This window comes from Trachemys scripta, chromosome 9, assembly GCF_013100865.1.
Source record: "Trachemys scripta elegans isolate TJP31775 chromosome 9, CAS_Tse_1.0, whole genome shotgun sequence".
NCBI classification, from domain to species: domain Eukaryota; kingdom Metazoa; phylum Chordata; order Testudines; family Emydidae; genus Trachemys; species Trachemys scripta.
In genome coordinates this window covers 30,013,605-30,035,987 of record NC_048306.1, presented here as the reverse complement: position 1 = coordinate 30,035,987, position 22,383 = coordinate 30,013,605, and the positions used below count along the sequence as shown (strand labels likewise).

Here is a 22,383-nt window from a genome sequence, read left to right as displayed (position 1 = left end):
AACATATGGTCTAATTAACTACCATGTCAATGAATCCAAAATATTTCAAGGCATGCTGACTAACATCTGTAAATTGTCCATATTTGGTCTGTAGACATGAGACATCTAATGCTGCATTGGCCTCATTCTGAGACCTGCAAACAGTCACATAAATAGCAGCTGTCATGACACCCATGAGATCCAGAAAGAAAATTACATTCTGAGTTTGATGTATTTGAATGTTTAAAACATACTGAACAATTTAAAAAAAATCTGTCATCTGGTAAGGCTTTCCTTGCTACCAAGTCCCATATGGAGCCTATGAATAAAATTCTCTGAGTTCAAACAAAGGTTTACTTTCTCACATTCGTAAGTAATCCCGGGTCTAAAAAAAGTTGTAAAAGCAATGTGGTTTAACAGATCCATGTGAGCAACGGCCTTAAACAGCCAGTCATCAAAATATGAGTCACTACCCCAGAAAGGCACTTCATAAAAACTCTTTATGTTTTGGACAGGCCAAATGGAAGCACCTTGTAATGGAAATGGCATCGCATCACCACAGAATGAAAATACTTTTGATGACTGTGTCAAATAGAGATATGAAAATATCCATCCTTTAAATCGGAAGTCACAAACCATTCCCTAGCTGAAAGCAAAGGGATTATGGAGGCCATAGTGAACATGAAACAAACTTTCAAATGTTCAAGTTTCTTAAATCTAAAATTAGAGGAACTGCCCCCTCCTTTTTCTACACCAGAAAGTATCTAAAGCTTTCTCAGGTGCCCAGATACCTTCTTGTCAGCCCCTATCAGAAGCAACTTTTGCACTTCTGAATGTAGAATAGCTTCATAGAAGGTTCCCTGAAAAGGCCAGGTTAGGGGGAAATTAAAGAGCCATAGTTTCTTGAACTTAATGACATACCCCTTCTCTATAATTCCTAGAACCCATTTGTCCAGTGTAAGAAGCCTCATTTGCTGATAAAAATGGGCTAACCAGCCTCAAAACAGAAGAAGGGAAGGGGCTTTGCTCACTGGTTCTTAATTCTTGATCCTCATATCAACTCTGAGGCTTGCTGTTCAACCAAGATGAAAGGGAGAGAGCTTAGATTTAAACCTTGATTTAAAAGACTTCTCTCTGTGTTGGCTTTGGAAAGAAGTAGCCTGCTGTGCTGTTGTAGACCTCTTTGATTTGATGAAAAATAAGCTGAGGAAGATGGCAGATAATGCTGACTCTGATAAGAGAAGAAAAGAGCAGAAGGTCTTCTAGAAGAAATCAAGCCCAAAGACCATCCCCTTCAAAGGAGAGATCCACCACTTTAATTCTAGTACAGTAGAACCTCAGAGTTACGAACACCAAAGTTATAAACTGACCAGTCAATCACACACCTCATTTGGAACCAGAAGTACACAATCAGCCAGCAGCAGAGACAAAAATAAAAGTGCAAATACAGTATAGTACTGTTAAATATAAACTACTAAAAATATAAAGGGAAAGTAGCATTTTTCTTCTTCATAGTAAAGTTTAAAAGCTGTATTAAGTCAATGTTCAGTTGTAAACTTTTGAAAGAACAACTATAATGTTTTGTTCAGAGTTACGAACATTTCAGAGTTATGAACAACCTCCATTCCTGAGGTGTTTGTAACTCTGAGGCTCTACTGTATTCAAAGCAAAAGCAGAGGACTGTCTCCTCAGAATAACTACAGAAGTCAATGCTCTAGCAGAAAAGTCTGAGGCATCAAATGGAGCCTTGAAAGCGTGCTTTGCCACATTTTGGCCTTCCATTATAATCACATCTGCCATTCTCCTTTTGTCTTCCTGCAAATCCTGCACAAACAGTACCATGTTTTCCCACTGGTGGAATTGATAGTGGGCCATAACTGCTTGGTAATTTGCCACCTTAATACCATGACAGGAAGAAGAGAATACCTTTCTCGCTAGGGAATCAATCCTCTTCCCTTCTCTTTCAGCTGAAGTGGAAAGTGCTTGTCCAGACCTCAATCTACTACTGGCTGCAGCCACAGCCAATGAATTAGGTTTAGGGTGTATGCGAAAATATGAAAACCCTTCCAAGGGTATCTGTTATAATTTGTCTGCCCTTTCGAAAATAGGCTGGCAAGAGGTAGGGGTGGAGCAAGCAATCTTAGTGGGCTGCAGTCGACCACTGAGAATTGGTAATGACATCCTACTCTTGGAAGTAGTTCCAAGAATGTTGGACACCGAATGGGAGGTTTCCCCCACAGGTACTGAAGGGAAGTTCAATGTGGATGCCATGCAATTCACCAGGGCATGAAACTGCAGAGCATCCCAGAAGGGGAAGAGGCAGAAGCTCATTTGGTAACAAATCATCGTTCGTGTTCAAAAAAAGATGTCATCTTCTTCCTCAGACGGAGTATGTGGCACCCCTGTCTGGTAAAAGTGGATCTGAGGTTTTCTCCCTTGCCAGATCCTTTACAGATGAAACATCAGGAGGACAACTGAAAAATTTCCACTGTGGCCTCCAATAAGGCCAACGAGCCAGGACTGCCTCTCTCCCCAGCAACTGGTATTTGGGAACATACCTGCAGGAAGAGGGCCAAAAGGCAGCATGAAATAAGGGGAAACAGGTCTCTTTATTCTTCCTCTATCCTACTCTGGAAATGGATCCAGCCTCAGATCCATGATGGACTGCACCAGAACCAGCAATGGACCCGGAAGATGGAGACAAATAAATGGAGAGAAAGCTCTTCATTGAGACCCTGTAGGAATCTTAGGAGGAGGAAGAGATACAGATAGATCCAGAGAAAAATTAATAATCTCCCATCTCCTTTTTTCAAGTGAAGATGATGTAGCTCTTAAAGCTTGTCTCTTCCTTGAGATCAGCTGTTTCTTACTCAAATCTGAGGAATGCTTGGAAGCAGAATGGCGAATATCAGCCACCAAAGTAAAAGTCCTCCTCTGATCCAAAGATGGACCTGGAATCTGAACAGGGGTCAAAGGGTATCTGAACACCTGGATGGCACAGGATCTGGTGAAATGAAACCCCATGACTTTCTTTTAACTCTATATTATTTCTTTCAACTGTTATGAAATGACCTAAGAGTCTGTAGTGTGCATGGTGAGAGATATCAAAAGGAACATGAATTTATTTTTAATTTGGGAGTCTTCAATATTTCTCAAGAGGAACATTCACAAGAAATAAAAATTAAATATTTCTTGTTTCGCAGAATGTCTTGAACATGTTGTGAAATACTGGTATGTTGACAACACAGCCAGTGAGTGAATTAAGATATACCCATCATGAAAATTTTGAATAAGTGTTGACATACACTGTGCACTTTCTGTATTTCACACACACTGTGTATTTCAGCTTCATGCCCTTTAGTTCTTTTCTTATTCCTTGTAGACTCCATCTGGATGCTTTCAGTTTAATTGTTGGAAAAGTTCTGTCTCAAGAGAGCACATCCTCCATATAGTATGGTGCCAGTTGCTGTTTCAGGTGGTCTGCACCTGTTTTTACTCTTCCCCTCACACTTAAATAACCTACTCCTCCTTTGGCAATGATTAATTCAAACTGTATAAAAGTCTGTTGTCATCTAATGAAATGTGTTAAACAAAACAGCTAATTTTTCAGTTGCCTCAAGCTTCCAGTCAACTGTAAATATTTCTGTCACTTTCAGTAGAACTTTTATAGATACCTCAGCTGTCAGAAAAGATGCAAAATCCCCAGTTCCCTTTGAATAATATGGGAAGAGTTTTTTTTTTTTAAAAAAAAAAAAAAAGAAGAAAAAGAAAGGAAAGTAATAGATATCAGATTCACAGCTCTGGAGACAAAACTCTCTGTAGAAAAAATAGAACATATCCCACAGGGCTTTGCCTAAGTGCCTAGAGAGTGCTAGAGAACAGTTTCCAGAACTGGGCAACTAATTCAGAGCAAATAATTTTTTCAACAAATGTAGTCTCTGTTTCAGCTCCAAGTATAACCATGAGCTTGTCAAACTATCCCCTGATTCTGTTATTCACATTTATACAACAACTTTTTCTTGCAAGATTTTTACTTCAGTTGTGAATAGTTCGCCGAGAATATCTGATTCTTGATATTCCAAATTTGTGCTGTGATGGTTAATTGTGACTGACCAAAAGATACAGTATTGTTTCTGTTTAACTCAGTCAGGAAAAAGCTGAGGCTTTGAACCTCTCAGGGTAAGGGAGCAGTTTTGACACAGATAGGGAACAGGACTAAGGTACTAAATAAAATTTTAAAACTTTTCTAGGAAAGCACAGGAATCTTTGCTAGAAAAAAATAGGCTACTGCGTGATTTATTGGTTGGCTTTATTATCTGGGTGGGATTTTTAAAAGTGCTTATCATTGACCTAAATGTACCCCAATGACTTCATTAGCAGCAGAGGTAGGCTTTGGCTTTTAATAAACTTACCCTGGGTGTAAGTTTAAATTAATTTTTCTCTTCATATAGTCACAAACAATAACGGCAGGCTCATGCATGATCCTACTTGCAAAGGTAATGGCCAAATATTCTTGTCTAGCTTATTTAATTGTCTCAGTGATAGGGTTCTGGGGAAGAGTTTGGGAAGCCTATTCTCTGCTGGGTTGAGCACTGACCTGTCCCACACAAAAGATACCATCTCCATTTGAGCTCAAAGTTCACTTTAATATCTGCAAATATTTGTGGAAAATTTTTGTGAGAAATTTGCCCAGCTCAACTAGTTTCCTTTGCAAGAGCCCACCAAATAATTTCAAATAAACTACAAAACAACCCTTAAATATGGTTTTCAGCCACATGTAATATACTGGCTAGTATGTATAACCACAACAGTCATCCACCAAAGGGAACTTCAGAACTGTTCAATTCGAGGATTAAAAGCCCCTCTATAATTGAGAGTTTATGCTGTTTCTCCTTCAGCAAGCTAAAAGTTATGCACACGCTTAAATACCCTGAAGAATCAGGAACTATATGCCAGCAGCCGCAGTTTTATTACTCGCTACTGACCCTACTAAATGTGAATTGCCAGCATGAAGGTGAAAATCTCCGTAACCTATCACTAATCCTCTGTGCCATCTGGTGTCCTGACACCTCTGTGGTATTTTTATTAACGTAAAATGATAATCTGTAACATATATTATACAGATCTGTATATACAGATTGCCATATCATAACAACAACTGAGTAATATGTATTTTAAAGCTATTTTTTTCTTAAAGACTAACTCAATCAAAATTATTTTGATTAAAGCATATATTTTGTCTGTTTCTGACATCATTCTATACGATGGGAGGAGAAAATGCCTGAAAGTTGCTTATTTTAAAGTGTATTACAGCATTCACTGATAACTAGGATAAACTCTTACTGTTTCTTGTGCTGAGATTTTACATTAGTAACTCCAGCAGCTGAATTTTAGTTAGTTAATTTTCATTTTGTTACTCCCCTAATTGTGTCAGAATGCTCAAATTTGTATAAGTTATAAAAAGGTGTATGTCACAAAAAAACATGTTCTATACATGTCTTCAATAATAATTTCTTCATTGTCTGAAAATTTCCAAGTTACAGCAAAGCTGCCATTTTATGGCGTGTACAGCTATAAATCATTTTTAAATCATGATGATATTACTCAAAACAGATGTGAAAACATATGTTTGCCACGGTTGTATAAAGTGCTTACTTGTCATACTTAATAAATGTTGATACTTTTATTTAACTACATTCCTTCCTAATCTTTTCTCTAGTAAATATATTTTGCTTCGCTAAAAGCAGTGGCAGTGTTTGAAAAATGAAGCTCACTGTTTATACAAATGATATCTGTAGTATTTACTGAGCAGTTCAACATATATCACCCTCTTCTATTACTGCCACACCCATATGTGCTAAAACTATGATCTCCTACAGAGGTGTGATATGCTGCTCTCAAATATGTTGGTACAAATTACTGTGTAACTTCTAAAATCAGCTAATTTGCAGATGCACAAATTCTGCAGTTCATTTTTCATGTTATGTGGCAATGTGCTGTCTGTGTGCAAGAATCTAACCTTTGGGAATAAAGTTCATGTTAAGGATGAGATACTTTAAGTGAGGAATAATATTGTGACATTTACATAGCACAAGAAAAAGGCCTAGGCTAGAAAGTTTAGGGGCTTTCAAAAGCCAATCATCATGGGGCAACCGTTGGATCACTATAGCTAAAGTAAAATAGAAACCTCCACTCAATGGAGATTTTACCAGGAGCTGTAAAATAAACATGGAGGCCAGTCACCATGCTAGATGTGAATTAAGTTTGTAATTATTTGGATATACAGTATTGCCAACATTCATAATTTTATCCTGAATCTCATGATGTTTAGTATTTTTCATAAAGTCCCAGCTCCTGGAGTCATGGGATTACAGGAGGGTTTTAATTTTTTTTAAAAAGAAGTTTCTAAACCTCATGGTTTCAGAGGACAGCTTGAAAATGTGATCCAAGTGCACCATAAAGGCTGCAAAATGAAAAGGCAAATAGGTTATTTTTATCACCCCTTTTAAAAAAATCTTATAATTTTTGAGCCAAATTCAGGCATTTTGAGGAGGGCCTGATTCAAGATTTTTGATGGGTTGGGTAGACAGTAGTGATCTGGAATTTGTGTTTGCACCAATCTTTAAACAGCAATTTCATCCTAAACATCCTTCAAGCACTTGTATAAGATACATGTGTATATATGTGGCACTCAGTGGGTGAAACAAAGCAACACTACATAAAAATGTAGGACAAGAAATGAAGATTACTATATAAATTGAAACTTCATGGGAAGTTGGCTAGGACATTGGTGTTCATACCCCTGTTCATGCAAAAAGTTACAAGGGATATTAAATGACTACAGAAAGTCTGGATTTGAGTTTAAGTTCTTAAAATGAATTTTATATGGGATTTGGGTTGACTTTTTTGTAGTTCATTAAACTATACAGGATGTGCTCTGCCTTGAGTGACAGACAACTGCTATCAGTCAAATATATGATTTGCATCTTGGAGCCTCATAGGGCATATTGCATTGTTTCACTGAAAAATGACTAAAGATGTGGCAGGAAACCATGCATGCTTCAACAAAATTAAAATCAACCACACTTCCAGGTTCAGACTAAAATACTCATCTACGTAATTACTGAAGTAAAGGCAGGTTTCAGAGTCACAGCCATGTTAGTCTGTATCTGCAAAAAGAACAGGAGTACTTGTGGCACCTTAGAGACTAACACATTTATTTGAGCATAAGCTTTCATGGGCTACAGCCCACTTCATCAGATGCATAGAATGGAACATATAGTGAGGAGATATATATATACATACAGAGAACATGAAAAGGTGGGAGTTCTTAGTTGGTAGGGGAACTCCTGCTGAGGTGAGTCAGGGGGTGGAGTGGTGCTCCTTCCCTAGACCCCGCCGTGTGGAGCTGGCTTGAGCCCCACTGGCCCATCCAAAACAGAAGTCAAACTACACCTATGCCCAAGGGTTGCTACCCCACCCCACCTCCCGGCCCGGAGCCCTGAGTCCTCCCTGTCCTGCTGGGCCCTGGAGTTAAAAAGGCTGAGAACCCCTGGTGTAACTACTATTTAGCTCCTGGTGTTTGTTTGTTCCACACTGCCTACACAAATGCAAACTGTTAGGGGAAACAACAGTGAAGGACTTAAGCATAAGGGCCCAGGGGGCATATGAACTCAAGGTATTCCATGAACTCATTATGAGTTCTCAAATGAACTCAATAGGACCCATCATTGGGTTCCTTGAGAAAGAACTGCAATGATAGAGAAACATCAGAAAATGGGTGAAGAGGAGGAAAGGGCAGTGACAACTAGAGACACAGATCAGTAAAGGAAAGAACATGCATTCTCTCCCCCAGGGGAGAAGAGGTCAGGGGTCTAAAGAACCTCTTCTCCCTGCCTGCCCTGACCCAGCACTGCTCCCAGAAGCGGCCCACATGCCCCTGCATAAGACTGAAAGCTGCAGAAGCCTCAACGCTTTGTTGACATTAGCAGCAGGGGGACCTTTTGCCAACAATTTTGCCCCCAACTTGAGCAACTGAGTTGACTGGTATGACTTTTTGCAGATAACAAACATACTGCCTAAAAAGCATTCACAGAAATTAAATTCACATGCACAAGTATTAACACTGAAGGTGCTTCCACACTCACCCAGTAAAGGAACAGAAACAGTACCACGTAGCTAACCAAATATTTGTAGAGAATTATTCATAATCAATTAATAAAATTTAAAAGATTTGCCAAATATTTCTCCAATAATGAATAAATACAAAGAAATACAGATCTTATTGTTTATACTTCCTAAGCAGAAATACGGCTAAATTCATTGGATACCTTAGTCATTACAAATTATGTGTTCAGCTCTATAAATATAACATGTTATGCCACTGGATATATAGAATGTGGGCAATGCAGCTAAAGTGCATTATTAATTTCCTTACACATGCAGTATAAAAAACAATAAATGATTCTACCTTTCTCCTTTTGGAGTTTTTTTAGACTGGTCCCAGTATCTTGATCAATGAGTTCTCCTTCTCTGGTGTTGGTCAGCATAGCTAAAAAAATCAGAGTGCACAGCTCTGTAACACTGCCAGTGAAAAAAAATTGCCAAAATACAGAATGAAAATATTAAATGACATTTTTTTTCTGCCAATATTCTGGCAATTTTGCATACAGCGAGTTCTTAAGTGGTGGGCCATTTTTTGTCATCTACTAAATTCCAAATCTTCAACATTTACAGCAAAGTATTAACATAAACAGCAAAAGCAAATTTGCTTAAGTTGATTACACAAAGACACCAGAACAGAAGAAAAATTACCACTGGAATGAGTGCAATTTCCTATAAAATGCTCAAATTAACTAATTACAAAAGTGCTTCACAGAAATCATTTTGGGGAAAAAACATGTTTAATAGATGAGAGGATTTAAAGAATCAGTAATTATCTATAATGCAGCTAGCTTAAGAAAGAAATACAGACAGATAGATGATTAGCAACCCAAATTGATGGATGACAACTAAAAGACAATCCTTTTTGATGTTGAGAGAGCAATTCTTTACTTACCACCTGGAAAATCAGTGAGACATGTTAAGTTTATGATTTCAGGATGCTTACTTTCTTTGTTCTTATTTGATTAAAACATTACCTTCTCCACAATTAACTGATTATAGAATTTGAAATCACTCCAGATCAGGAGAATTGCTAAGAACTTTATGTTAATTCTTTAGACAGTGTTTAACTGGAAATAGAAAAAGTTAAAAAATATTTATATATCCTTCTAAAACCAGCACAATATGGGGAAACATCACTATTAGACACAGAACAATATTTTGGTTCAGCATAAATTTAGGTGCTGCCTCAAAGATTTTTTTTATTTTGGCAACAATACCGTAGTTAATAATACCTAACACTCCTGGAGCACAGAGGATCTCCAAGTGTATTATTATTAATAATCATTTATATAACAATGGCATCAAAAGGCCACAGTCTGGATCAAGGTCTCATTGTGTTGGGTGCTGTACAAACAGATGAAGAGACATCACCTGCACTTGAGAGTTTTACAAGCATGAATTAATTGTCGACAATATGTAAAACGAGGAAATATTATCCTATTTTGCAAATAAGGAAATTGATATGCACAGGGATTCAGTGATTTGCCCAAGGTCAAACAGGCAGTCTGTGGGAGAGACATGTATGTTATATCATAGTAGGGGCAATATACTGTGACACTGAGTTGATGTGTGCATGATATGTACTCATCTGATTGGTCAGGTTTTCTGCAGTAATGAACAAGTCTGAGAAGAACAGGCAGCTTTATATCCTGTGTTCTAATGCCTCTCTAATTTATTTGAATGATAAATGACTGCTTCACAGAGTCAGTTTTAAAACTAATACTGTCAATTTTCCTTTAGTGAAGTATTTTTCACAGCACACTTTTCAAATCCACAGAATAGACGTCTGAGTGAGGGGAGGCTGGGAATAATAAAGTACCAACCAATTCTATCTGGTGTGTTGTCTAGTTGAGATGGAGAGCTGGATACACTACTGCTCTGATGTGAAGAAGCATGACTCCCAGGCCTCTGACTATCTTCCAGAGATGGAGCAGGAGAAGGGCTGTCTTGAATCCTCTCCTTAAAACAAAAAACAAAATAATGGCTGTTAAACAGGGCAGTTTGTTTTTATTTACTTTATGTATGCAGTGTTGTTGTAGTCATGTTAGTTCCAGAATATTAGAGAGACAAGGTGGGTGAGGAAATAACTTTTATTGGAGAGCTTGTCTCTCTCACCAACAGGAGTTAGTTCAATAAAAGATATTGCTTCATCCACCTTGTCTCTTTAATGTACTTAAGTCTTATCTAAAACAGCAAATCTCCTTTTGAGGGTAAATTAATTCAGCTTCTTTGTGAACTCACATTCAAAGACCCCGTACAGTCTTGCATACATATAATATCTGGGAACCATGTAACCACATCGGTATGACACCCTTATCAGCATGACATAGCAGCTACTGTGCGGCTTGCTTTTTTTTTTAAGCTATTCAGTTACTTGGGGTACTTTTTATTTTGTTACATTTTCATCCATATTAATACAAAAATGCATATTCCTCCTCAGTACATTACTATTTTTATCTGTATCTATAAATGATACAGAAGAGTCAAATTTCAAATACCAAATTCAGATTAAATTGGCAATTTCAGATTCATATAAATACAAATACTAAACAACTGCAAATTCATAAAAACAATCATTGGTCTGCCTGAATAACTTTCATTCGTCCCCATTAAAGCTATATCAGCCAGATTTCCAAAGCCATGCATGCAAAAGTGCACAACATCTCAGTGTAAAGACAAAATTTCTCTAAAACACTAAAAACATGCTCTAAAACTCACAGGAGGAATCAAATTGCCACATCAGAAGTTGGGGTTGACTTTCTGATGCAAATTTGTTGTCACCTGGCCAAAGGGTTCCCAAAAGAACCTCCCTCCCCCGCAAAGACCTGCTTTTAATTTTCAAAGGGCTCTAAAATTCACTTGTATCTGGAGATTGTCCTGAAAATAAAGAGTTACGGTAAGACTAATTTAACACTGCGCATTCTGGTTTTTCAGAGGTTTAAGTTTAATAGATCAGAGGATTTGCCAGCTCTAGGCAACATTAACTCTGCATTAACATTTTTTTAGAAGTAAATATAAGACTGTGCTTGCAAAACCTAACATATGCATGTGCATGTTTGCATACACAACTTTTAAAATGTGGCTCCCAGTTCAAATATATGTGATACTTTGGGTAGAGAAAAAGGAGTAAAACAAAAAATGGCAAAATTTTCCAAAATTTTACCCATAATTAAATTCTCCCACTTTGTCCACCTGTAATAACAATGTCATATCTATTGTTTTTTTCCTAGAGCTTTCACAATTATAGCTGTAACACACATTTTCATCATTTATCCCCTCCCACCTACTCCCACATCCTATAACCAATGAAAATCCACTAAAAAGCACATATTACAGGCCGAGACTGTACTTCTTCTGGGCCTTTTTCTCTGTGGCTCCTTCCATGAGGTAGACTGCCTATAACACTTCAAAGGTAGTATTGAAGGGAGAGTCCCTGGCAGTATGGTTGCAATGGAGCCATGCTATGAGGAAGGTGGATAGGATTAGGTTGCTCCTGAATTTGTGAACAGTCCTGGCCTCTGGCAGCTCCCCGATATCCCTGTGTTCTGGGAGCTGAATTCTTTGCCTCTTCTGCAAGAAGGACAAATTCCCCACCACTCCACAGTATAATCTGGGGAAGCTCCGAGGATAACTCCGGAGGTTGGGGTAGAGAACATGACAAATCAATAAATACCTTTAGAAGCAGATCTGTAGATTCGAAAAGTCTCTCCTTACTAATGATTAACTTAATAATTTCTGTTCATTATCTACTGCTGTAACTCATTAATACCAATGGCAGTCTGGTTAGTGTGTTAAAAATACTCTGTTACCCATTAAAACCACATCTCCAAAATACACTCAACTTTATATTTTGGGATACATTGTAGCACGATGCACACGGAATTAAAGAGCATCTCCTCTTAACAATAATGGGTGGTGTTTGTCTATTCCAGTCACACCACAGTGAAAATGTAGCCTTGAATGTGTTTTTAATAGGATAGTTATTATACATTAAATAACAACTGAGCTTCGGAATCATGTAACAGATGCATATCTATTACATAGCTGTTAATTCTCAATGGATATGTTTTCACTAATTATCTGTTATTTAATGAACATACAATAACTAATAAACCTAAAGAGAGATTTTTAATTGCAGTAGTCTTAGAATGCTAATTAAAGATGTTTATTAAGTTTTAATAGATATGCATCTATTATAGGGATGTCAAACCTCAATAGCTTTAAGTTTTGAAAAAAATCAACTGTTTTCAGCAAGTAATATCCAACCATGCCAAATCTTACAGCAAATCAGTACAATGTCAAAGCTATTGGCCTATAGGCTTTCCCCCTCTATGCTCTGAAATGCCCTGCAAACGACTTGGGAATTAGTGGTTGCTAAGGAGCCTTTATGCCCTGGCTTCCTGTCTTGAAATTCCCTCTATTGTGTCACATTAGAAGGCTTCCATCCACCACCCTAGAGGTATCTTTAGTAATCAATGAATTTTACACATACAGGCCTGATCTTGTTGGTTCTCTGTGCATGGACCTTCTATTAAATTTGATCAAGTAGCAGCTTTAGAATTGGGACCCAGGTGAACAAAATTGTGACTTTATCTTTAATTGCTTCCTTTTAAGGCCTACTTGACATCAGTCACAGTCTTGTGTACCTAAAAAGGTCTCTACTGTTGTTTCAACTCAGAATGTTCAAATGATAATTTGCCACAAAAATACGTAATGTACCTATAACAAGCATGTGAACAGCCAAGGAAAGAGTTTGCCAACTGCTCTACAAAAAAGATCTGAACAAACCAAATTACTGGACATTAACACTCAGAAATCACATATACAGCAGTATATGTCATCCTTAAATGAAAATTATTTGAGTAATTCAGAAGTTGATGATTTGGAAAAACAGAGGATTCCAGCCCTCTCTGGAACTGCATTTTCTCTTTGTCTGGCCATCATCCTTTCCTTAATCATTTCCAAATGATTCCAGGACTCAAACCAGGTCCTGACCAGGTCAGTTCCCCACTGTTCCATGTATAAGAACCCCAACCCCCCTTCCTCAAGTCCTTTAAAAGGGACTAGGAAAAGGAGGGGGGGGGGGTTGGATCCCCACTGTACAAGATGTAGGAGCCTGAAACTCCCTTTACTGCTTCAGTATGGGATGGATTCCTTTACATTCTTTTGCAATCCATTTCATCCGATAACTGTATCCCTTCCATAATGAGTACCTGCACTGGACATTTGCCACAAATTTTACATATTAAATTGCAACATTATAATCTAACCTCCTACTCCACAGCACATGGTCCCATGGATCCTGTGGGGAAGGTGGAAAAAAACCCACCCAATCTGGGAGTCAGGGGAAAACTCCTTCCCAACCCCCAACAAAAAGGGCAACTAGCGTAATTCCCCCAGCGGGTTAGGAGGGAACTTGGTCCTTTTGTTCATGGGTGGGTGAGTGAGTGATTGCTGTCAGCCTGATGCAGGTAAAAGAGGGCTTCCCTAGAGCTGCATGGCATATAAATACCACGCCCTTGCTTCTGGCCAGAGGAAGAACAGTGCAGTGACCTTCTCCTGACTTTCCCCAACTGCTTCCTGCCCTTCCCTGTAAACTTTCCCCCTTCTCTATTTCCCCTCTTACCATTGTAAGGAAGCCCTTAAAAGGGCAGTGCCACTTCCAGTTAGTGGGACAAAGAGCCGCCACCCGGCTTCATGAAGGTTGCAACGCCTACATTGTATCCCACTATAAAGCAATCTACTTAAAATAATCTGCCTTAAAACTCATACTATGTTGAATTTACAATGTTCAGGTAGAAATAAATGTGTCAAATAATAATGTCATGCTTAATTACACAGTGAATCATTTTATGAAAGAATTTGTTGATTATGTCATCTAACATCTTACTGCCTACTAGAATTAACATATACTGGGAAGATACAGTTTTCCCTGTAGACAACAGAAGAGCTGGAATTTTCTCTACATCATATGTACTATAAATGAGGATAGAATATTATCACCTGAGCCTGGATATTGGTTGAAAAATGGTCTATTTCTAAGTGTTTGTTTGGAAATGTATGAGTTTCTCCTACCATAATGAATAGCACTATGAACAGTTTCTTCTTTGCAAGTAAACAGATCCATTTTTCAGTCCTGTAATCAGTATGCATCTATTTAGCTACTTAACAGCAATGTGCTCTGGTTCATTAGGCAGCTACTGTTGTGTCTCAGCCTAGTTAAAATTTCACAGCAAGTTAATCTATTTTATTACAAATGAGAACACAAGTGATAATGTCCTCACCATTTTCTAAACACAGGGTTAACAGTATTTGTAACAAATCAAAGAGGGAATTTAAATGGGAAAATTGCAAATCTAAAATCTTAATTTTTTTTACACAATTATGACTTCATTTTATATCATTTATGAATTTTACAAACCTGTTACTGTTCATATATTTTATTTTTTTCTATTAAAAATAGCTGAAGTTCCACTACAGGCTGCAGTCCAGCCTGCTTCTGCAGTCGTTATATTTATAGTATCAGAAGAATACTACTTCTAAAATAATGCCATATTTCCTAAGTTCAATTTGTTTTCACATTTTGCAAAATTCATAAACCAGGTTATAATGTACTGAATTAGAGAGATAATTTACAGATTTGGAAATTTGATGAAAGAATTAAAACATGTCTGAAGATCTCATCTATTTATCTATCTGAAATACCTACTTTATATATCTTATATTTCTCTTCTCTTAACAGAGCTGTACCATAAATTCTCAAAAAAGACTTTTGCAGTATTAAATCCTTTTGAAGGACGATATATTTCTGTCTTACTAAAGGACAGCATCTTGCTTTGGCTCAGAAAATGTAGCTACAAAGCTTGACATAGTTACTTTTAGTTATGATTTAGGTTAATGGCACTAAAGTCATCAGCTCTTCCAATTTTCAGGGACATCCTTGCTTTCACCTCAGTATCCCTTTTGCATCCCTTGTGAGGTGCTATTCCATACAAGAAATGTGAAGCACTAACATAACAGTTACATCCACAATAATTGTATTAGAAGTATATATGAACGGCTTACCAATTTTTGACATAATCACCTTAACTTTAATTCCTTATCGCTAATATTTTATAGTATTGATTCTCATCTTATATGTCAAGAATTTTAGAAGAGCTATGCTGTTGGATTTGCCTTTTTATTTTTATTTATTTTCAGTTCCAATGTAGCTTTAATTACTCTTCCAAATGTTAATCTATTAATGAGCTCCTAAAGGATTTAATGGCATTTCATTGCTGACAAGCAGGTTTTGGACATTTGTCTGAATGCTGGATATTTTATTCATACATTTGTCTTGATATTTCATATTTAATTGATGTGCTCCTTCTGTACTCTACAGGGCTCTATAATGGCAAGACAGCTTGGAACATAACAGACTTTGCTAATGAAAATGGGGGCAGGGAAAAATGTGGTGGGCTATTGTTGGTTTTAAGTTCCAGATAAGTATTTGCCACTAATCCGAGAATAAACTTGGAGCTGCTGAACTTATTGGAAGAACCGTAATTCATAGATCCTTGAAGAATAACTTTTTTACTTATTTGTGCACTAGTCCCAATTAGAGTTTCTACAGTATTATACTTGCCTTCCTCAAGGCCAGCTTAACCATCGTTCAGACTCTCAAAACAGTTCAGGAGAAATTCACCCCAAACCTCCACAGTCACCAAGTAAATGGGCTTTGTGTGTCAAACCACATAGAGGGTGAAGTTGCAGAACCCACATGCAGGATATAGGACAGCTCAGAAGCTCATTCTGTGGCTGCTAAATTGCATCAGGACTGAAATAGGGGCAACAAATCCTGCAACCACTTTCCCACCCTCAAATGTCTCTTCAAAAGTGGTATACGCAATGCAGAGATATGAAGGGATGGGGTGGAGATTCAGCTTGGATGCCTGCTCAATAGCTATCCATCTTTTGTACAGATCTGGCAGTTTTTCTACTTCGAAGGCCTACCATTGCCTTTACCCAAAATTAAAATAGGAAATATACAAACACTACTGTTTTAGTTACCAAATAATATAATTATCATTTGATATCAGCTAATATCAGGATTCATATTTCTCTTCCAGTTGGACCTTAATTTAGCATTATGATTATTTTAGTTTCTATTAAAAATGTTTAATACTTGTTCTAAACTTTATGGTCCTAAACTAACGCATTATAGCTGGAGGTAAAGCATAACGTGCATTTCCACATTTACAACACAGATAATAATTCTGGCTCAGCCTAAAGCAGAAATCATGTCAGATCAATGTACGGCTGGACTGCACACCAATCCCTGAGAGAGATGATAGCTCAGGAGAAACCTCTGGACTTGTGTTCCTTGGGTAAGTAGATACCAGGCTCAAAACTCGGAAGACCTTGATATGGGTGAGGGGAATAGGCAAAGAGATCGGCAGACTCAGTATCTCCCCTGGTCTCCAGAGCTAGAGTTGTGAGAAGTGCAATTCATACAAGAACTGGGGATCATATTTTAAATAAGGAAAAAGAATGACTGAGATGTGGCTGGATGCCTGCCAAAGAGTCAGCTGGATCCAACTATCTTCTGCTCCAACTCTTATCTGAAATGAACTCACATACAATATACTTATTCCATGTATAGTGCAGTCATATTTTTAATTGTGTGCACCAAACATTTCAGTAGTAGTCAACTAGTATTTATTTTCCTACTGAATTTAAGAAATCACAAAAAAAAAACCTCTTCTGTGTTTACTAATTTTTAATACCAGATGTTCACTTGCTAATTCCACCGTCTTGTGACTATTTCCTATCAATTCATTAATTGCCAGCTGCTCAGCCAAACAAACAAACAAAAAAAATCACAGCTAATCAGATGGTATTGGTAAACAGCCAAACAAGAGCTTCCCACTTTGGTGTTTCTTAAATTAGTAATCAGAGGGAAAACAATAGCAGCTTTCACCCGTATATTACACAGTTGCCATTAAATTTGTTTATCAGTATTGTCAATGTGCAAAGGTGTAAAACTGACTAATAATGGACTGGCTTTTGTGCAGGTGAATCATCATATATATCCTTGGTCCTTTGAATTCTGCCATGTCCAGTGCTATAACTGAATGAAGAAAGGACACTCCCAGGCCTAATGATGTTATCGCTATATTATAGTTATGTAATAACTATATTAGCTAGTAACTTCAAATGCTAATGGCTGAGCCAGTGCTAAGAGGATCTGAGCCAGAACTAAAGGCTATGTGTTTGACCTAACAATATTACCATGCTAACTCTGGGGGGAAAAGCAATTATGTTTGCAACTTATAATGTCATTTCCACCTTCAGAATCAACGCAAGCATTCACGGGTTCCCCTTTATGTTGGAAACATGCAGTTCCCAATGTTAATAAACAATACATACTTGATGTTGGGAAAAGGCGTATGAGAGATAAAATAGTAGTTTAAATGAAACAAGGCTAAATAAGATTATAGACATCTGAGTATGTCCAAACATTGCAGTAACCTGCATGGCAATGGATAAAAAGATATATGACTGCACATCCTCTGCTTTCTTGCAATGGACTCAGCTATTCAAATTAGCCACGAAAAAAGTTATCTCAAATTACTTTCTCTGTTGTATGATCTTTCCCTGACATTCCAGCAAACATTTCATCTACCAGTTGGCAACAATGAATTAATTGTATAAGACGGAAAAGAATAAAAATAAATGTGATCAAAAGTTATAATTTTCATACATTTAGATTTAAAAAGTTGAACTTTATTCTGAAAGTATTTCAAAATGTTGGGTGGGCATAGAGAGGAAAAAGTAAACATGTATTAATCCTTAAAATATATCTGTGTTTTTGTATTTTGGGGAACTGTTTTTGAGAATTTTGAGGTTGGGAGATTTTTTTCTCTCTGTCAGTAAATAAATAAATACTGAGTATAAGAGTTATACAGCCCACAGAAAACAGCACTGCCCAGTAATGATTACATAGCCCATCTTTCTTCTCATTAGGGAATTTAAAATTTATGTCATACATCCTTTACAACTGCTTTGGGTTAAATTTTCCACGTCAGGCTTCCACCCAAGGATGAATGAGTAAATGAGTTAGGTTAGGGGGGTGTAGAGGGTGGGAGAGAATTTCAGCTAAAATAGTTGAACCATTTCTGAGAATGAGATTAGGGAAAATATGATGTTTCCCCATGTTAAAAAATTCTTACAACAGTTTTGCTGAGAAGCAATATTGTCTCTGTGTGTATTGCCACAGAGGCAAAAGGAAGGATCTATAATCACTGGATCACACCCCCTTCCAGAACCTGGTATTGAACACAGTAGTCTTGAGTCTCTACAATCCTCCACCATCTGCAAACAGGGAGGGTGGGTTAAAGCAATCGGCGGGCAGGAGGGTGGGCGGGGGAAAGGAACAGGAGCAGGGGAAGAAAGGGACAGGAGTTGGATGGGTAGGAGAGGAGACAGTGGCAGGAGAAGGATGGTAGCAGGAGAGGGGAGAGGGGAAGGAATGGAGGAGAGGTTGGATGGGGCAGAAGGAGATAGGGAGAGGTTAGGGGCAGAGCAGAATGGTCTTTAATCACTCGAGCACACTCCCCTACAGAAACTGGAATTGAACCAATTACTCCCGAGTCTAAACATTCTTTTGCTGTCTTGTAAAGAGCAGTGAAACCCACTGGTTTTTGTGTCTCCACCCTGCTCTAGTGGCAGGTCCACATATACGACACCAGACTTCTACTGCCACCAGTTACTATGTTGGCTCAAACAACAGAGGACTGTGCTGAGGATCTAAAGATCCCAGCCCTATTGATGTGGGGTCAATATGATTCCAGATGATGGCATTTTTGTTTTGTCGATATTTAAGTTTTTAAAAACATAGGAAATTACATGAAAACCCCTACATGAAAAGAACATTATGAAGGTTGTAAAGTAAAGCAATCAAAAGCTAGGAAATACCAGAATGAAGACTTTCCAAGCAATCTTCATTCTGACACTTTGTGTGTATGCATTATGATACAGTCTTTAATTACATGATCACAGTACCCTTCTGGCCATAAAAGTCATTAAGCAATTTCTGGATAAGCCGGCTCCTAGTTTACCCAGTGAGGTAGGAGGAAAAACAGTTTCACTGATGATATCTATACAGAATTTAGGACTAGATTTCCTCCCCCTGTTCTGGATTCTTTGTGCTGCGTAAGCAAATGAGCCAGAACCTGGCTGCAGCTGCCCGCTGAGAATTGCGGCTCGACTGGTGTAAATCCAGTGGAGCTAGATCCCACATCCAAACATCTACCCTAGTGTAAAGTATATGTCAGGGGTCTGCAGGCCACAATTCTGCTGTGCCAAAACCGCAGTTTGAGTATGTTGCTCTGGAGACCATAGCCAGCTGGAGTAAGTTAGGGCCCAAGGTTGCTCTAACTTACAGCAGGGCTAGCAGAGGAATAGCTGGAGCTTGACAAACAGGAACCTATAACTGGCTCCCTAATGGGATTCTTCCTAGTTCTCCTGTGCTCAGTGGAGCTTGGTGCAGAAAAGAACTGGATCCTTACAGTTAATTTCTGTAGCCTATCTGAGCGTGGGTTGTATAAATTGGGGGGCTGAAGGCCTATTCTGGTTTGGCGACACCACTGGAGCGTCCAGACCTCATTGCTGGATATAGTTGGAGGGCACTCTGCAACCCTGCAGGCCTGATTTCACCCATGGGAACAGCGGCGGCTCTATGTATTTTGATGCCCCAAGCACGGCAGTGAGGCAGCCTTCGGCGGCATGCCTGCGGGAGGTCCGCCGGTCCCGCGCCTTCGGCATACCCACTGCCGAATTGCTGCCGAAGCCTCACGGCGACCGGCAGGCCGCTCCCCACGGCTTGCCGCCCCAGGAAAGCATTTGGTGCACTGGTGTCTGAAGCCACCCCTGCATGGGAACAATTAGGATGAAGACCCTGGTCTGGGTAAAAGGTTCAAAATCTTATCAGTAAGGTTCGGAAATCTTTAACACAGACCTTGAGTTGTATGCTCACTGAGTTGTGGCATTGAATGAGTGGCACTTGGCATCCATTTATATACTGTGAATGCTCAGCTCCTTTGCACCCAATATTATTTTAATAGACATGAAAAAGATTTAGCAATATTTTGAGCATTCTATTTAATATGTATTTTCAGCATAAACCTTAACAACTCCTTTATGTGTACTATATGCTGTGAATGCATATTAATAGTCATATATATTTGCATATTATGGATCCATTGTATAATAAAAATCTGACTGAAAAGTACTTATAGCCTTGGTGTAGAACTGCTCCATAAAATTCAGAAGAAAAAAAGTTTTAGTTTATGTATAAAGGACCTATTCAACCATATGGTCTAGAGATCTGAAAATAATGTCAATGAATAGATTTTTTTTAAAAATTACAGACACGCCAAAACAGTATTGGATCACAGCATATTACTTCATTTATTTTGTACTCTTGTAACTTAACTGAACAGATAGTTCTGAAAATTTTTAGCCAAGTTTCAGTTGGAGCAAGTTTTTACAGCTGAGCTGTAAATCCCTGAAAGTAGGGATTTATAATGGGAGACACTGACAGACCCTTAACTATAGCAGCGTTAGCAGGTGCCACTGTAATCACATTAGATTATATTATAGATGGCAAAGAAGGCTTTGTGAGTCTGGCCATTGTGACTGCCTAATTTATAGTGTTCCTGTCAAGAAGAAATCAAATTTCATAGTTATGACATTTCTTTCTGGAGCACTAAATGTTAACTTTGCTGATCATGCATACTTTGGTAGGACAGCTTATTTCTAAATGGCAGATATGATATAAAAAGCATGATGACTTCATTCAAATCCCTTTTAAATCAGCCCATTCACAAACTAATAGGAAATGGGCTACATGGTATTTTAGATGTCTAATAATGGAATTAGGTAAACAGTATCTTCAATTCAGTTTTACATTTTAAGTAGCCATATAATGTCATAATTATGATATATTTAAAAACATGGTCAGTTTTATTCATTCGTATTACATGGATTTAAAGAGTATCAAGCCGGTGTGATATAACAACAGAATAATGAATAATGACAAAAACAATACTTTGCTTGTATATAGTTAATTTAATCTGAGAATCCCATTGCACTTTACAGTCATTCAGGACCAGACTGTGGTGCACGAAGCAAGGACAGAACACAGGGAGTCTTTCATCTTCCCTTGAACACTTACACAAGGGGCAGCCACAGTCTTAGTCATTGTGCAGTCAGAACACAAAGGGGAGGAAGGCATCACTAAACACCCCCAAACAGACCGACATAGCAAAGGATGCATGCTGTATCCTGTGAAAGGCTGCGGCAGTGGCCACTCATTGCATATCTCCCTACGTCAGACAGGAGTAATTCTGGCTAGAATGCCTCCAGGACCTACTGCTGCTGCAGAGGTATTACACCCCCCCACCCCACTGGTGGTAAGGGAAGCTGTGGGCCAACTTCCCCTTCTATAAAATGGGGATAATATTGAGAGATTCCATTCAGGAAGTCAGTAGAAGAGCCAGGAATAAAAATCAGAACCCCCGATTGCCAAAATGGAAGCATTTAACACCTACTTTGTGCAAGTGAAAATGATTATACAAGAGGCAAAGCAACAGAGAATTAGGACCTAATAATCCTAACATTTAAAATAATATTTTCACACACACACACACACACACACACACAAACCCAGAGACAGAAAATGGGAATATAATTACCCCATAATAGTGCTACAATTTCTAAACTTTTTTTTACATTTTTCAAAATTGCTAGAGAAACACACATGCTCAAATATTAAAACTGACAAAAAACCCTTTTTATTTTTTGTGCAAATAAAAAGGTGATAGAAGCCATTTTTCTGAAATTTTACAAAAAATGTCCACATTGTAGCTACCTGCTCTTCAATATAATCCATCAGTCTTGATCCTTCACACTCCCATTTCTAATCTCTTTCCTCTGAGAATTTAATCCATGACCGGACTTGCTCTTTCAAGGTGGTTACCAAATTTTCCTAATAGCCTACTTGCAAGAGTCTTTATCAAAAGTCTTCTGAACGTCTAAGTACATTTTATCCATCATTTAAAGAAGCAGGAGTCCTATCTCGTATTATAGTAATTAAAGTCCTTTTAATGATTTTCTAAACTTTTTCTCAGATACTGAAGTAAGGCTCACTGCACTAGAATTCCTAGGATCACCTGTAGCACTTTCCTTTAAAATCCA

General features: G+C 38.1%; 1 protein-coding gene across 6 annotated transcripts in view; it reads right to left on the bottom strand.

The window, feature by feature from the left end:
* DACH2 (dachshund family transcription factor 2) overlaps window positions 1–22,383 on the bottom strand; it is a 497,031-nt gene that overhangs the window by 67,741 nt on the left and 406,907 nt on the right. For all 6 annotated transcript variants that reach the window (XM_034781239.1, XM_034781241.1, XM_034781240.1 and 3 more), the window contains 2 exons: window positions 9,969–10,104; window positions 8,450–8,530 (listed from right to left, as the gene is read on the bottom strand). In XM_034781239.1, coding sequence (XP_034637130.1) covers window positions 8,450–8,530; window positions 9,969–10,104 — 217 coding nt within the window. The remainder of the gene's footprint in view (window positions 1–8,449; window positions 8,531–9,968; window positions 10,105–22,383) is intronic.